The sequence below is a fragment of the Sapajus apella genome, unplaced genomic scaffold (genome assembly GCF_009761245.1).
Source record: "Sapajus apella isolate SASKATOON/1434 unplaced genomic scaffold, GSC_monkey_1.0 scaffold15, whole genome shotgun sequence".
Classification (NCBI taxonomy): domain Eukaryota; kingdom Metazoa; phylum Chordata; class Mammalia; order Primates; family Cebidae; genus Sapajus; species Sapajus apella.
In genome coordinates, this window is record NW_022436955.1 from 27,713,358 (window position 1) to 27,729,870 (window position 16,513).

The 16,513-nt window shown below is 49.1% G+C and overlaps 1 protein-coding gene and 1 long non-coding RNA gene across 4 annotated transcripts in view; one reads left to right on the plus strand and one right to left on the minus strand.

The window, feature by feature from the left end:
• Positions 1-6,594, minus strand: part of LOC116555697 — a 9,034-nt gene extending 2,440 nt beyond the window's left edge. For both annotated transcript variants that reach the window (XR_004270628.1, XR_004270627.1), the window contains exon 1: positions 6,584-6,594. This is a non-coding gene — a long non-coding RNA (uncharacterized LOC116555697). The remainder of the gene's footprint in view (positions 1-6,583) is intronic.
• Positions 1-16,513, plus strand: part of WFDC1 (WAP four-disulfide core domain 1) — a 38,293-nt gene that overhangs the window by 17,436 nt on the left and 4,344 nt on the right. The window contains exons 2-5 of one of the 2 annotated variants that reach the window (XM_032284567.1): positions 3,743-3,935; positions 8,741-8,824; positions 9,861-9,998; positions 15,429-15,470. In XM_032284567.1, coding sequence (XP_032140458.1) covers positions 3,743-3,935; positions 8,741-8,824; positions 9,861-9,998; positions 15,429-15,470 — 457 coding nt within the window. Of the gene's footprint in view, positions 1-3,742; positions 3,936-8,740; positions 8,825-9,857; positions 9,999-15,428; positions 15,471-16,513 lie in introns of both variants that reach the window. The other variant, XM_032284566.1, reaches the window with a different exon arrangement.

The following is a 16,513-nucleotide window of genomic DNA, read 5'->3' on the forward strand; positions in this document are numbered from 1 at the left end:
TCCTGGGTGTACGTGCCATCCTGGGTGTACGTGCCATCCTGGGTGTATGCGCCATCCTGGGTGTAGGCGCCATCCTGGGCGTACGCGCCATCCTGGGTGTATGTGCCATCCTGGGTGTATGTGCCATACTGGGTGTAGGCGCCATCCTGGGTATATGTACCATCCTGGGTGTATGTGCCATCCTGGGTGTACATGCCATCCTGGGTGTATGTGCCATCCTGGGTGTATTTGCCATCCTGGGTGTAGGCGCCATCCTGGGTGTACGTGCTGCCCTGGGTGTAGGCGCCATCCTGGGCATACGTGCCATCCTGGGTGTACGCGCCATCTTGGGTGTAGACACAGGATGCCCCAGGAAGGGCGTTCTATAGGGAGAAACTGACGCTTGCCCAAGGTCACACAGCAAGTGAGTGGCAGAGAGGATTTAAGACCCCAGAGCCGGGATTTGAACCCAGCCCGTGAGCTGCAGAGTCCACTCTGGTTGCCCCTCTGCTCCGCTGGATGAGACAAATGCAGTTGGAGGAAATGGTTTGAAGAGAGGAATGTGCTTGGAAGGCATGGAAAGGAGGCGGGCAGCTTGCTGGCATATAAGGACACGGAGAGTCAGGGGTGATGAGATGAGGCCAATATAGCCTATATCTAAATTATTAAATTGGAAAAGTAACCTGTACCCGGTCGGCACAGGCCTTGGAGGTTGAGTCGGGAGCTGGGACTTGGTCCAAAGGGTGTGGGAAGCCCCTGGGGGCTTGGAGAACAGAGGCGACTGAATCCACAGGTGCCTTTCATAAATCCTCTTGGGGCTGCAGTTTGGAGAATGGATGGATTTGGAGGCAGTGAGGCCAGGGAGGAGGCCACTGTGGGGACTTGGGTGTGGGGTGGCATTCATTTACAGAATGTGCCTGGCAGAGTGACAGATATCAAGTTTCCAGGGGCTGCCATAACAAATGACCACGAACTGGGGTGGGAGGGGTGGTTAAACCAACAGAAATGAATTATCTCACAATTCTGGGGCCAGAAGTTCAGCATCAGTTTCACTGGACTGCAATCAAGGGGTCAGCAGAGTCTCACCCCCTCTCCAGAGGTTCCTTCCTTGCCAGTCCCTCTTCCGGTGGCTGCTGGCAGTCATGGTCATTCCTTGGTCTGTAGATGCTATCTCTGCCTCCATCTTCACATGACTTCCTTTTGTGCGTGTGTGTGTGCGTGCATGTGTGCATATGCGTGCATGTGTGTTCGTGCGCTTGTGTGTTCGTGTGTGTGTGTGTGTATGTGTGCCTGTGTGTGTGCATGTGCATAATCACCCTCTGCTCTCCTCTTCTCAGACACTTGTGACTGGATTTAGGGCCCACCCAGGTAATGCAGGATTGTCTCCCCATGTAAACATCCTTAATCATGTCTGCAAAGACCCTTTTTCCTTTTGGATTTAGGATTCCAGGGAGTAGGGCCTGGTGTCTTTGGGGACTTTTATTTAGCCAACCATATATGCATGAGGAGGCACAGGAGACTAGAGGCCCTCCCTTGAGGGCATCGCTTTCAGGTTACATTTGATGGTGGATTTCTATTCAGACACTGAGCAAGGGTGATGGTGGGGGACATAGAAGTGAGGGGTGGGGGGTGACGCCTACCCTGGCCTGGGAGGGCTGACATTAAGGAAGCACCTCCCACCTGAGAACGCTGATTGAGTTTTGGGGAATGGTCTATCTGGCACACCTGAAGGAGCAGGCATTCGGCAGAGGGCAAAGCCTGGGCAAAGGCCTGGAGGTGACGGTACCCACTGTCATCAAAGCAGCTTCCGTAGTTTTGTGCAGTTCTGTGAGTCAAGTCTAGATTAAACCGGAGCTTGGACGATGTGCCCTCACTCTGCACGGAGACTGTCGTCTTTAAATTGAAAAAGTAACATGTATGTGGTAAAAAAAAAATATATATATATATATATATAGAGAGAGAGAGAGAGAGAGAGAGAACCAGTGCAGAATATACAATAGGAAGAAAGCTCTCTCAGATTTTCCACCTCTTCTTATCTCCAAAGGCAGCTTTCATAATGGTTTTTTGTGTTACCTTGTATATCCTTCCAAAAAGTTCCAAAAAAGCCTATGCAAACATATACATATTATACCTGCATGCGTTTTTAAAAACAGATCGGGCAGAGCCGATGTGCTGTTCTGCACTGTGGCTTTCTTCATGAGCCACCACATCCTGGCAATCCTTCATGTATGGCACATTGAGTCTTATTTCATTTTCCGCCAACACCTTAGGGACAGCTTTTCATGGCTGTATACTATTCCAGTCTGCAGATATGCCCTTTGTACTTGGCCATCACAAGGGGGCTAGATTTTGACTATGTTGGGGGAGGACAAGGGGGTACATAAGTAGGTTTTAGATGAAAGGAATAGTTTAGGCAAAGGCTAGGAGGTAGCGCAAGCCAGAGTGTTTTTCCCCCATTAATCTGTCTTGTCTCTAACTCTGTGTGTGTGTGCGTGAATGCACACAACCTGCTCACAACACGTCCCATTTTCATAGAAGCAGAATAGTGTTACTGGTGTGGATGGGGTGTGGTGTCAGGGGACCCAGGGCAGTTTGCCTGGTGGCTTAAATTTTCTGTCTCACCTCTACAATATTGATCTCTCACTCATATTCCTATATGTTAGAGTACCCTATATATATATATATTTTTTTTTTTTTTTGAGAAAGAGTCTATTCTATTGCCCAGGCTCAAGTGTCATGGCTCAATCATGGCTCACTGCAGCCTTCCCCTCCCAGGATCAAGCCATCCTCCCGCCTCAGCCTCCCAAATAGCGGGGAGTGCAGGAGCGCATGACCATGCCTGACTAATTTTTGTATTTTTTTTCTTTTTAGTAGAGAAGGGGTTTCACTATGTTGGCCAGGCTGGTCTCAAACTTCTGAGCTCAAGTGACTCACCCACCTTGACTTCTGAAGGTGCTGGGATTATGGGTGTGTGTGCCACAGTGCCTGGCCCCTATATCTTATTTTTAAACTTTTTATTAAAACATAATACTTCAAAGTACGTAAATCCTAAGTGTTCAGCTCCATGAATTCCCACAAAGTAAACACACCACGTAACCAGCGCCCAGACCAAGAAACAGAACAGGGCCAGCCCCCAGAGTCCCTGTGTTCCCAGCCAGTCACCGCCCATCAAGACCCTGACTTCTCGCACCAGACATCAGCCTGGCCTGTTTTGAGCTATAAATCCAGGTGGAATCCCACTGTGGTGTTCTCTTTGATCTGGGTTTTTCCCCTTTATTATTTTGTTTGTGGGACGTATTGAAGTTGTTGCATGGATTTAATCATTCTGTGTATAATTTGTAAATTCTCAAAGCTCTATATAAACATGGATTATAAGCAATCCACACATATGTGCATATACATGTGTACATACAGACATATATGTGTGCATGTATACACACATAGGTACCAGATATATTATGTATTATATATCATCTCTCTCTCACCCAGGGTAGATGCTTAAGTAGATGTTCTCCAGCCCACGTACCAAGATGGGCTTCTCCTTTCCTTGGGGCTTTCCCTTCATGCACTGTTATAAAGAGAAACACGGTATCTTCTGGCCCTCTGGGCCGCCCTCCGAAGCTGGCTCTGCCTGTTGGCTGTTTCTCACGCGAGGAAACGCAGGCTCATAGAGGCCGGCACACTGTCCCGGGTGCACAGCTCCTGGCGGCGCCAGGACTCGAACGCGGGCCCCAGAGCCACTGACGCCGCTCTCTCCCCGCAGGCCGAGGAAGCAGGCGCGCCCGGCGGCCCCCGGCAGCCCCGAGCGGACCGTTGCCCGCCGCCCCCACGAACGCTGCCCCCTGGCGCTTGCCAGGCCGCGCGCTGCCAGGCAGACTCCCAGTGTCCGCGGCACCGGCGCTGCTGCTACAACGGATGCGCCTACGCCTGCCTGGAAGCCGTGCCGCCCCCGCCAGGTAGGTCCTGGACCCGAGGGAGGCGGGGTGGGGAAACCAACCGGTAAACCGAACTGTCTGGGGTAGGGGAGAGCCTGACTCGGGGGAGGGCTTAAAAAGGAGCTGGGCTTAAAGCTGGGCCACCTAGGCAGGACTCTGGCGCCTAGACTGCGCACCTGTGAGCTGGGAGGGGCCCTCCCGGAGCAGACGTAGCGCCGCTGTGCACCTGCTGTGTGTCCCAGTGCCCCCGGGGACCTGCTTTGTGGGAGACGCCCTTCCACAGAAAATGTCACCTCCTATGAAAATGGGGTGGGGTCCAAAGCCCAGTGATGCACAATTTACGTATATTAACCTGCATATGTACTCCTGAACCTAAAATGTAAGTTAAAAAAAAAAAAAAACGAAGAAAATTTAACCATTGGAGAAAAATAAAATACAATTAAATTTAAAAAAAGAAAAGAAAATGGGGTGGGGGCAGGGACCCCAGCTGCCTCCAGGGAGCTACAGTCTGGCAGACACCCATTCCCGGGAAATTGCCCCCCTGGTAGGAGAATGGGAGTGCAGTGGGATTTCTCATTTAAAAGATCCATATTTGAGGCTTTTCTTTAAAATGTTGGACTTCACTCTCTGGGCTGCCACCAACTGGAACCTCAGGTGCCCTGAATGAGGAGGTTTCCTCTAGCTTCCTACTCACCTGGCCGCTGCACTTCTCATGCCTGGCCCTGGGGTAGTTGAGGTGGAGACTGGATGCTTAGCAATCCACATGGGGTGTGCCACAGAGAGGACCGGGGGGCGTGGCTTCAGACCCACCGGCCAGCTGTCACTTTCTTGAGTCTCCTCTCCTGTGCAATGGGGCGGATCACCTGAGGTCAGGAGTTCGAGACCAGCCTGGGCCACATGGTGAAACCCTGTCTCTACTAAAAATTCAAAAATTAGCCGGACATGGTGGCAGGAGCCTGTAATCTCAGCTACTGGAGAGACGGAGGCTCGAGAATCACTTGAACCCAGGAGGTGGAGGTTGCAGTGAGCCTGCCAGTCGGAAGTGCTCAGCACCACGTGGGGCTGGGAGCAGATCATGAGATGAGTGTTGGACCAGGACGCCACGTCTTGGGGAGAAGCATTGTTCAGGGATTCTTCCTTGGCAGGACAGAGTTTCAGATCCCTTTCAGAGAGAAGGTTTGGGCAGAGAAAGAGCGATCCCATGAGAGACAGTAAGTGGGGGGGTGGGTGGACAGGTAGTTATTTCCTGGATGGGGCAAATGTGCCCCTAAGTGGGTAGGATTTGGGGCAAGGAAGTTTTCTCCACCCTCAGCTCTGCTCAGGGTGATAACAGCTGTTTGGAGGCCTGGGTTCCCACGGGCCTTAATTAGGGAGGGTGACTGTGAGAAGGTCACCCAGCCCCTCCTCCCAAGGCAGAGAGGAAAGTCAGAGATGACAAGAATGACCACACTTTGTTTTCTTTGGGGTGAGGTCACAGCGATGACAAGGGACTCAGCGCACTTAATCGTGCTCATAATTACGGCCTGTTACTGCTCATAAAAACAGCGACTGTTTGACTGCTGGCTCTGGGAGGACCTGGCCGCTGCTCCAGGCCAGGTAGCCTCCTACTCAGCTTTCATAAGAAAAACTGAATGTCGCCCCTCACGGTGGACAAGCACATAAAGGCACATCAAAAAAGGCACATTTCCTCGGGAATGTGACCTGGCTTAGGGATTCTAGCCTTGCTTGCTGCCTAGACCAGGTGCTTTTGAGCAGTGCACAGATGATACAACTGTACATGGCATTCCTAATAGCCTTTCCATACCTCATCTCATTTCATGCTCACACAGCTTGATGACTGTTATTAGCCCTATGCCACAGGTGAAGCCCAGAGAAGCTGAATCATTTTCTCAAGGTCACACAGCAGGCAGAGCAGCAGTTTCCCATCCAGTGGTCTGACTGTAGAGAAGTGCTTATTGCCTTGGGCCATGAGTGCGGGGATGTGGGGCTCCCGCTCTAGCACCTGTGCCCACGTGTGGGGTCCTTCGTTCCCAGGAATATCCTCCCCCAGACACCCACATGGCTCACTTCGTCGCCTCCTTCAGCCCTTTTTCCAGAGGCCACTTCGCAGGAAATATTTCCCTCTCTAAATGATAGTCCCTCCTTGGCCACTCCCTGCCCTCCACCCCTGTTTACTTTTTCTCCGTATCATAATCTGGAAGACTGTGTTTTTCTTGTTTGTTCATTGACTGTTCTCTCCCCACTCGAAGGTCAGCCCCACAGGGCACAGAGTTTTGTCTGTTAAACATGCTCTGCTGTAACCCCAGCGTCTAAAGTGGTCTCTGGGCACATAAGCGGTAAATGCTGAATCATTCGTTCACTGGCCAGCAGGAAGAGCAATCGTAACAGTAGTAAGAACAACCACCATGATATCTAACACCAGACTTCACGGTCTTGGCATATTGACATTTGGGGTTGGATGATTCTCCTCGCTGGCCAGGGGAGGGGCACTGTCTTGGGTACTGTAGGGTACTTAGCAGCCTCCCTGGCCCCTCTCCGCTAGATGGCAGGAGCAACCCTACCCCAAGTTGTAACAACCAAAAATGTCTCTAAACTTCCTAAATGCTCCCTGGAGAACAAAACCGCTGTGTATTGAGAACCACTGGTCTAACTAAGAGGACGGGGAACACGTCAGGCCCTGTTCCAGGCACCTTACCACTTCATTGCCATCTGGATCTGGGTCCCTCCAAAGAAGACCCAGCGACGAGGACTTGGGAGCAGGTCATTTATTTGGGAGGTGATCCCAGGTAGTTGCAGAGAGGGCATGAAGAGCTGAGACTCCGGGGCCACCAGGCATGTAAGGGTCTTCAACTAGAGCGACGGGAAGTCTGGGCCAAGTTTCATGATTCCAAACATTTGTTTAGTTCTCTGCTGCTCAGAAGCCTTTGATCAATGCAAAAGAGAATATGAACAGCACATGTTACTATGTTTCCTACCTGAAAACGTTTCCTAACACATGGTCAGATGTGAGGGGAAGGGGAAGACCCGAAAGGCTGGACACAGAGGCTGCAGAGCCGTTCCGTCCTTCTCTTTCGGAGGTTACTGACTGCTGTCTCCTTTCTCCCCTGTTGCGGCTTCCCCTGTCTTTATAATCAGCGAGTTCTCCTTTACAGAAAAAGCTAACCAGCATTTCTACCGCTCCCCATCCATGTACTTTAAAAGATGCTAGATAATTATTTTTCTATTCTCTTTATAAAGATAAATATTAGTAGTTTTAATTTTTGTCTTATTTTGGAGTCAAATGAATGCCAAGGTCACAAACAAATGTGATTCCAGAACTGTTTTTATCTCTAACAGGCTTCAAGTTTTCTGCCTAGGCATGGTGGCTTACACCTGTAATCCCAGCACTTTGGGAGGCCAAAGCGGGAGGATCGTGTGAGGCCAGGAGTTCGAGACCAGGCTGGGGAACATAGGGAGATCCCCCCACTCCCATCTCTACAAAAAAATAATATTAGTAATAATAGTCATAATCATTCATTTAAAAAGTTTTAAAATTACTTGTTGATACTTAAAAAACAGAAGAATTCTGCTTTTGAAAATACAGACTTATAGTCCAGGCACAGTGGCTCACTCCTGTAATCTCAGCACTTTGGGAGGTCAAGGGGGTGCAGATCTCTTGAAGTCAGGAGTTCAAGATCAGCCTGGGCAACATGGGGAATCCCCACCTTTACAAAAAATACAAAAATCAGCCAGTCATGGTGGCACACGCTTGTAATCCAGCTACTAGGGAGGCTGAGGCAGGAGAATCACTTGAATCCGGGATGCTGAGGTTGCAGTGAGCCGAGATCACACCATTGCACTCCATCCTGGGTGACAGAGCGAGACTCTGTCTCAAAATAAATAAAAAAGTAAATAAAGAAATAGAATAGAATAAGAACTGACAGAAAGAAAATCAGTCTGGGAGCATTGGAAACGGCTGGTCAGGGCTAACAGCAGCTGATTAGTCCAGGCAGGAGGCACTCTCTGCTTGGCAGCGGCCCTGCCTGATCTGCTTTCCTGTTTAATGTCATCTACCTGTCCTCTAGAAGCATTTGAGTTTTCAACTCCTGCGTTTGGAAGGCCTTCCTGTAAACTGTGTGGGTGCCTCTTTCTGCTAAAAATACATTGGCTCTACCTGGGTGATGGGATCACCCATACACCAAATTCAGTGACAGGGAATTTATCCGGGCAACAAACCTGCATATGTACCCCTGAACCTAGAAGTTAGAAAAGCAGTGTGAGTTAGACAGCAGGCTCTGCTGCTGCATAAAAAGACCCATAAATACAGGGCCCCGACCTGCGAGGCGTTTGCTTCTCTCTCAGAGATTAGCACAGAGGTGACGCTGTGGCAGGCAGGTAGCTCTGCTCACAAAGCCATCTAGCGAGCTGGCTTCCTTCCTTCTTGCCAGTCTGCAGTCTGAGTGATGTCCTTGTCCACATGGTCAGAATGGCTCCCATCCTGCAGGAAATGGAATGAGGGAGGAAGGGGAGCAGAGAGCAGGGAGGGCAAGATACGAATTTGCATGCTCGTTACTGCTGACATCCTTGTAGCCAGAACCCTGCCATATGGCCACAGGTAGCTGCAAGGGAGGCAGGGAAGGCTAGTCCCCAGCTTGGTGGCCCTGTGCCCAGCCCACAGTGAAAGGTTCTATCACTAAAAGCAAGGGGTGAAAGTGTGCCGGGAACCATAGTTATTTCTCCCATGGGGAGCCTCTGTGCCATGATCTAAGGGGGCCCTTCCATCCCCCAAGCCTGGGCATTTCTCAGGTACCTGAGGAAGGCTTTGACTTGACCCTGTGTTGTGTTAGTCCTAGACTGGCTGGTGCAGCCGAAACCTCGATGGCTTGGTGGCAATGGCTGGCTCCTGGATGGCCCTGAGGAGGTGTTGCAAGGTACCTGCCGGGTAAAGCCCAGACTCTACTTTCAAGCCTCAATCCCCGCGTCTCAGCCACTTCCAGAAAGCTGGCAGCACCAGGCTGGCTGTCCCTCATGGCGGGTCCTTCAGCCTAACACTCAGCCCTCTTTGATCCTCCCCACCCCAGCATGGAAGGGCTGATGTCTGGGGGCTTAGCCAGAATCAAAGCCCAGTACAGAATAAGGGCTTTGACTCTTCGCAAGCCTGGGACCTCCTCCTGGATGGAGAATTGAAGGGGAGGGCTTTTGGGGTTCGTTTTCAAATTCCTAGAATTATAGGGGGTTCACTGCTGTCTAATGATGAGGTCTCCCTCGAGGGCGGGGGAGGTATCAGGAGGCAGAGGGCAGTTTCTGAAAGGAACGGCATGCCAGTCAGGGTCCTGGAGGCCTGCAGAGCTGAGAGCGTGGGCCCTTACACACGTGACGCTGTGCTTCTGACCCCACACGCATCTGTGTGTGACTGTGTCCGCTAGAGTGTGCAGCCATGTGTGCAACTGTATGGCTGTCCTTGTGGCTGTGGCTGAATGTGTGTGTGTGTGTGTGTGTGTGTGTGCGCATGCAAAGGTGTGTGACCGTGTTGTAAGTGTGTACATGGGCAGGTGAATGTGTGTGTATGTGTGTGTGGATATGTGTGTGCAGTATTTGTGTGTGGGGATGAATGTGTGTATATGCTTGTGTATATTTGTGTGTCCAACTTGCGTGTGTAAATGTGTGTATACCTGTGCAACTGTAGGGGTGAGTGTGTGTTTCAAGGTAGATAGGTGAACATGTCTATATGGATGTCACTGTGCTCGTGAGACTGTTTGGGATCAGGTGACCTTGGACTGCCTGTGTTTGTGTGTGTGTTTGTTTATGCGGGTGTGCATGTGTATCTCGTGCCTCTGAGCGAGACCCAAGGCCTAGCCTGGAACCTGGGGTAGAGAGTCGAGACGGCCTCTCTGGGCGGGGTGTGTTCCCTGCACGTGCACCGGGGGTCTGCCTGCTAGACTCCAGTGTGTGTCTCTCTCACAGCAGAGGCGTGCAGCACCACGGAGGATGGGGCGGAACCACTGCTCTGTCCCTCGGGCTATGAGTGCCACATCCTGAGCCCAGGTGACATGGCTGAGGGCATCCCCAACCGTGGGCAGTGCGTCAAGCAGCGCCGGCCAGCAGGTAAGTGCGGCCCCTGCCCTGGTCCCCCTCTCCCTGTAAGCGCCTCCCACTCCCATGGGCGACCTGCCCCAGGAAGCAGCCCCGGCAGCCGGGCCTGACACGAGCTCATCACATTTTCCCGCTGCCTGGCTCCTTCTCTCATGACCTCCACCCTTTCGCTGCCACACCAGCACGCAACAGAAGCTCTTGAGCCAGCGGACTGGCTGCAGACCCCACCTCCGCACCTCCCAGCTGGGCGACACTGGGGTTAACTTCTTCCTATCTCTAAGCCTCAGTTTCCTCATGTGTAAAATGGGGCTATTTCGTGCTATTGTGGGGAGTAACTGAAATCATAAATGCAAAGCTGTCGGGGCAGCCCTAGGCAATGGTAGGTGGTCAGTCAACACTGGATGTTTTATATCCGTGTATAGATAGATGGACTCCAACTTTTGATGGCCGACTTATGATTGTTTAACTTCACACTGGTGCAAAAGCGACATGCATTCAGAAAACCATACTTCAGGTTGCATCCAGCCATGCTGCTTTTTACTTTGAGTATGGCAATCAATAGATTACACGAGACAGTCAATATTTTATCATGATATAGGCTTTGTGTTAGATGATTTTGCCCAACTCCAGGCTAATGTAAGTGTTCTGAGCACATTTAAGGTAGTCTCAGCTAAGCTATGGTGTTCTGTAGGTTAGCTGTGTTCAGTGCATTTTGAGTTAAGCTGGTTTCAGCTTGCAGGGGGCTTATCAGTACTTACCTCCATTGTAAGTCAAGAAGCATCTATTTTAAAGGCGCATCTTATCTGAAAACTGCATAGAATTAGAATTGGCTGAGAATCCTTAGCTTCCCAGGACTTCTGCCAGACTCTTCAGTTGGACTTGATTTGTGTTCGTCTTTGGACACAAAGGCAATAAATAGATGAGTGAATGGTGTTGTTTTCATTGGTATAATTTTCCCAAGAAAAGGAGGGACAGTGGAGCAGCGATTCCTGGTGGTATCTACAATCATCTCCAACACCCTGCAAGGCAATAAGATGAAAGGCTCCAATGTGCTTTTGGCATGGAGTTTGGGTGAAATGTGTGGCAAGCCGGGAATCTGGGCCTTCAGGGTGCTCAGGTTCACCTTATCAAAGTCAAGGTCAATCAGACGGAGACCACACCAGGGGCCCCCGTGCCCACTTCCGCATCTCACAGCCCTCCTAGCTGAGGACAGGACCCTCAGACAACGTTGGTGATGATGACAGTGACCCTGTTTGCCAAAAGTGTACTGGCGGTACATGATCGGCCGAAACCTCTTTTTTTTCTGATTTGAGAATTTATTTACCTGAAGTGTTTCAAGAGAGGCATAGAAAAAAAATTTAAAATGTTGAGAATCCTGGAATCCTGAACTTTGAAGAAATTATCTACAAAAGGCTTTGAAACAAAGAGATGGCTTTTTGGTTTCCTCGGCGTTCCACTTGATATTTGAGGGCTTTCTTTGGGGTTACGGGGTGGCTTCTCCAGCCAGATAGCCTCAGTTCCCATGGCTACTCATCCCCTTACTGCTGTGGGCAGCAAATACCATAACCTTTTCAGGCCTCATTTGCTTTATCTGTCAAATGGGTTAATAAGACTTGAGCTGCTTCACAGGGCTCTTTGAGGAGTGAGTTAACCCGTGTAGACTGTGTCTGTCGCTTTGCAAGCACAGAACACAATCCTCACTGTTTCATCGCTGCTTGTCTGTAGACACTGGCTCCCGTGGTGGGTGGGTGGGGTGTGTGGTCCTTTGGATATACAAACCCCAAGGGCTGGCCAGCCTGTCTGAGGCTGCTGGAGTGTGGAAGGGATTGCCTTTTTCTTTTTTTCTTTCTTTTTTTTTTTTGAGGTGGAGTCTTACTCTGTCACCCAGACTGGAGTGCAAAGGCGCAATCTTGGCTTACTGCAACGTCTGCCTCCCCGGTTCAAGCAATTCCCTTGCCTCAGCCTCCCAAGTAGCTGGGACTACAGGCGTGAGCCACCACGCCTGGCTAGTTTTTTGTATTTTTAGTAGAGACAGCGTTTCACCATGTTGGCCAGGATGATCTCCATCTCCTGACCTTGTGATCCACCCTCCTCGGCCCACCAAAGTGTTAGGATTACAGGTGTGAGCCACCATGCCTGGTGAATAGCCTTTTCATTTTCTTTTTTCTTTTGAGACAGAGTCTCGCTCTGTCACCCAGGCTGGAGTGCAGTGATGCAATCTCAGCTCACTGCAACCTCCGCTTCCCAGGTTCAAGCAATTCTCTTGCCTCAGCCTCCCAAGTAACTGGGACTACAGGTGTCTGCCACCACGCCTGGCTAATTTTTGTATATTTGTAGAGACAGGATTTCACCATATTGGCCAGGCTGGTCTCGAACTCCTGACCTTATGATCCTCCTGCCTTGGCCTCCCAAAGTGCTGGGATTACAGGAATGAGCCACTGTGCCTGGCCAGGGATAGCCTTTTCTAAGATAGCTGTGGTGTGAGTTATGAGTTCTGAGTTCTTTGGACTAAGCTGCCATTTTTAATAATGACGGCATAATAGGAAAGCTGTGGGCACTTGTCTTTTGCATCCCCTGATCTTTTCATCCTGCCCTATGATCTCTAAGACCAAGGTCAAACCAAGTCAAACTAGTTCTCAAGGGTTCAAACCAATTCAAAAAATTCCCATTTCAAGACACAGGTAAGCAAAGAGAGCCAGTCATTCAGTGATGAGCACACCAACGATGCTTCCAGTTCACGTGTGCCTTTTGAGGCTTGCTCTCTTTAAATTAAGCTTTGCTACAAACCTGCAAAAGGAGTAGAACCAGGAGGCAGCGCTGCATAAAAAGAATCAAAGCCTGTAACTGTCTTCCTCGGTGGCCTCCAGCAGGTCGCCCGACCTCTCCTAGCCTCAGTTTCTTCATCTGTAAAATAGAGTTGGTGATGGTAACCATAGTGACTTCTTCATGGGGTACTTATGGAGCTTGAGTGAGAGAAAACACCTATGAAGTGCTTAGCATAGCACCTGGCCCACAGTAGGTCCTCAGTGAATGTGTGCCACTGTCACTCTGTCTTAGGAAAGGGAGGCTATGAGTTCAGGAATTCACCCAAAAGATGCAGAGCTGGAATTCCAAGCCTGTCCACCAGCCTCAGAGCCCGTGTGTGTGTGTGTGTCTGTGTGTGCGTGTCTGTGTGTGTTTGTGTGTGTGTGTGCATGTGTCTGTGTGTGCGTGCTTCCCCTCCCAAAGGAATGATTTGAGCCTTCCAAGTGGAAATGCAAGTGGAAATCCTCCTAGCTTTGTTCTCAGGGGGCTGACACTTAGTCATAATTACTGGTAATTTATTGTAATGATACATATGTTTGAAAACATTTTGAATTCCAGTAACTTCCCTTGGAGCAAAAATCTCAGGGGACGAGTGGGCCCCTCTCATCCCAGCCTTAACAAAGGAAGAAGCTTTTTATTGCATATTTGAGATAATTTTAGATTTACAAAAATGTTGCCACAGTAGTACCTTGAACCCTCTACCCAGATTTACCAATTGTTAAAAAACTACTGTTCCATTTGCTTTAATGCTCTCTCCCCATTTATTAATCTACGTATGTATTTTTGTGGATCATTTGAGAGTAAGTGACAAATCCGGTGCCCACACCTAAGATGCCAGGCTCCCCTGAGAGAGGCTTCTAGAGGGCACCAGTAGTCCTTCAAGTTTGACTGTCCAGCAGCTAGAACCAGGCATTTGAGGGGTTCATGTTTTAGGAAAGAGGAAAACGAACATCGACACATATAGTAAATCTGGTTTTTCAGAGTGGGGTCAGGGAAAATTGGTGCCTTTTTCTGAGTAGGTTTGAGGTCACACAGAAGCTGAGCTGTGGGGGCTGGCCCCTGCTTGTTCTGGCCAAGTTACTGCTTTAGAAGAATGAAGTGGGGCTCGTCTAGCCTTGAGTGTGAGGAAACCTGAGACAAGTGATGAGTAATCACTTTTGGTAATAAACTATAAATAATTATATTTGGCCTGAGGAAGGAGTCCAGGGTCCACATTTACCTCTGTCTCCTTGTGATGTTATGCACCAGAATTCATCCCCAGGTAAGAGGGGAGCAAGGATGTTTCAGGGAGCTCCCCCAGCCTACAAAAACCCTAGCCATTTGCTTTGGAAAATAGTTATTGCTGCAGTTGCTGATCAGCTGCCCACCAGAGGACCTGGAGCATCTCCGTGGGGTGTTATCACCTTGACCAATAAATGTCAGTCCTGGTCCCAAACACCCTGATGATTTTTAGTATAATCGCAGAACAAAAGAAAAAGAAATTGGCTGGCTACTGCATACACGTGATTAATTGACCTTATAGCAGAGAAGACAGCACTGATCTGCAGGACGGAGAAGGGAGCTAAATTGGGAGAGATTGCCACGTTAAAACATCCACATGTCCTGGCCACAGTCTCATTGACAAATGCTTTCCTGCTACCATGGAAAGAGGTGGAGGTCTGTGATACACAGCAGTGGGAGTCATGAAGCAGGGATTCACAGCTTGCTGTGTTTGAATTTGCCAGCAGTTGACCACTGTCTATACACAAAGATAGCATTTTCATATGGCTCCTCCTAATACTGCATACATATGTTTTAAATAAAATAGTTTCTTTTAATCCTCACAGTAACTTTAAGAGGTACTAATGTTTTGCCTATTTTCAGGTGAGGAAACTGAGGCTCAAAGACGATGAGTGAGGATTCATACTCAGGTTACTTTGTCATTTGCAGTAATGAAATCTGAGTCTTGGGCAGACTCAAAAGAGCGCCATCTCTTCCCCATGTGAACGTACTCTGTAATGACATTTACTCACAGTGTGTTGAAATTTGGCTTCCAGTTCATCTGTTAAGACAGTGGTTCTAGCTGCGAAGGGTGGCTCACGCCTGTAATCCCAGCACTTTGGGAGGCTGAGGCGGGTGGATCACCTGAGGTCAGGAGTTCAAGACCAGCCTGGCCAACATACGGTGAAACCCCGTCTCTACCAAAAATACAAAATTAGCCGGGCGTGGTGGTACATGCCTGTAATCCCAGCTACTTGGGAGGCTGAGGCAGGAGAATCACTTGAACCTGGGAGGCATAGGTTGCAGCGAGTTGAAGTTGCACAACTGCACTTCAGCCTGGGCAACAAAGCAAGAAATCATTAAAAAAAAAAAAAGAAAAAGGCAGCTGTTCTGAAACTTTTTGCTCTCAAGACCTGTTTACACTCGCAGACGTTGAGGAGACCTCACAGGGCTTTCCTTTATGGGTTGGTGGCTCTGGATATCATTAGAAGCTAGAGCTGAGACATGAAAAATGCACACGTAGCCTCTGAACAATTCCATTGCACACTAGTGAGATGGTGAGAGTGAAAACACAGGGAAGTCCTCAGTATTATTATGAAAACAGCTTTGGCCTTCTAAACTCCTGAAGAAAGTTTTTTCCTCTCACTTGTTTTCCAGATGGGCGAATCCTGCGACACAAATTTTACAAAGAATATCCAGGTAAAAGAAGAAACTTTTCTTTCTTTGCAGGGGGCACAAAAAGAGGCAGTGAATGTTTCTTATGTGAAGAAAAGGATAAAAGCCTAGGGCTGAGATACAGGAAACAAAATGGGACCTGGGATTAAGAAAGTAGGGCCAGGCGTGGTGGCTCACGCCTGTAATCCCAGCACCTTGTGAGGCTGAGGTGGGTGGATCACGAGGTTAGGAGTTCAAGACCATCCTGGCAAACACAGTGAAACCCCATCTCTACTATAAATACAAAAAATTATCTGAGCATGGTGGCATGCACCTGTAATCCCAGCTACTCAGGAGGCTGAGGCAGGAGAATTGCTTGAACCCGGGAGGTGGAGGTTACAGTGAACTGAGATTGCACCACTGCACTCCAGCCTGGGCGAGAGAGCAAGACTCTGTCAAAAAAAAGAAAAGAAAAAAAGAAAGAAGTAAATAAAGGAGAAGACCTGTGGTCTGATAGTGGGCACAGAGCTGTGAGTCGCAGAGGGGCTTATGAAAAATATGACCTCATGCTGAAGAGCAGAGCCTGAAACTGCTCATATTTAAGCCTCTACTTCTTTAATTCAGGGAATTGGAAAACATGGCTGATACCACTCTTCCATTCATGTCTAATCATCCATCCATCCGTCTCTCCATCTATTCTTTCATTCATCCATTCATCCTTTCATCCCTCCATCCATCTACCCACCCATCCATCTACCCATCATCCATCCATCCACGCATTCATCGATTCATATATCCCTCTATTCTTTCATCTATTCCTTCCTCCATCAATCTATTCATTCTTCTGTCCATTCATCAACATATTCATCTGTCCTTTCATCCAGCCATATATTCTTTTATCCACCCCTTTATTCCTTCATCCATCCATCCTTTCATTCAGTCCTCTATTCACCCATCATCCATTCAGCCAGCCATCCATTCATTCATCTATCCATCCATCCATTCATATATACATCCTTTCATCCATTCATCTATCTGTTCTTTCATCCATCCATTCATCCATCCACCCATTTATATATATATATATA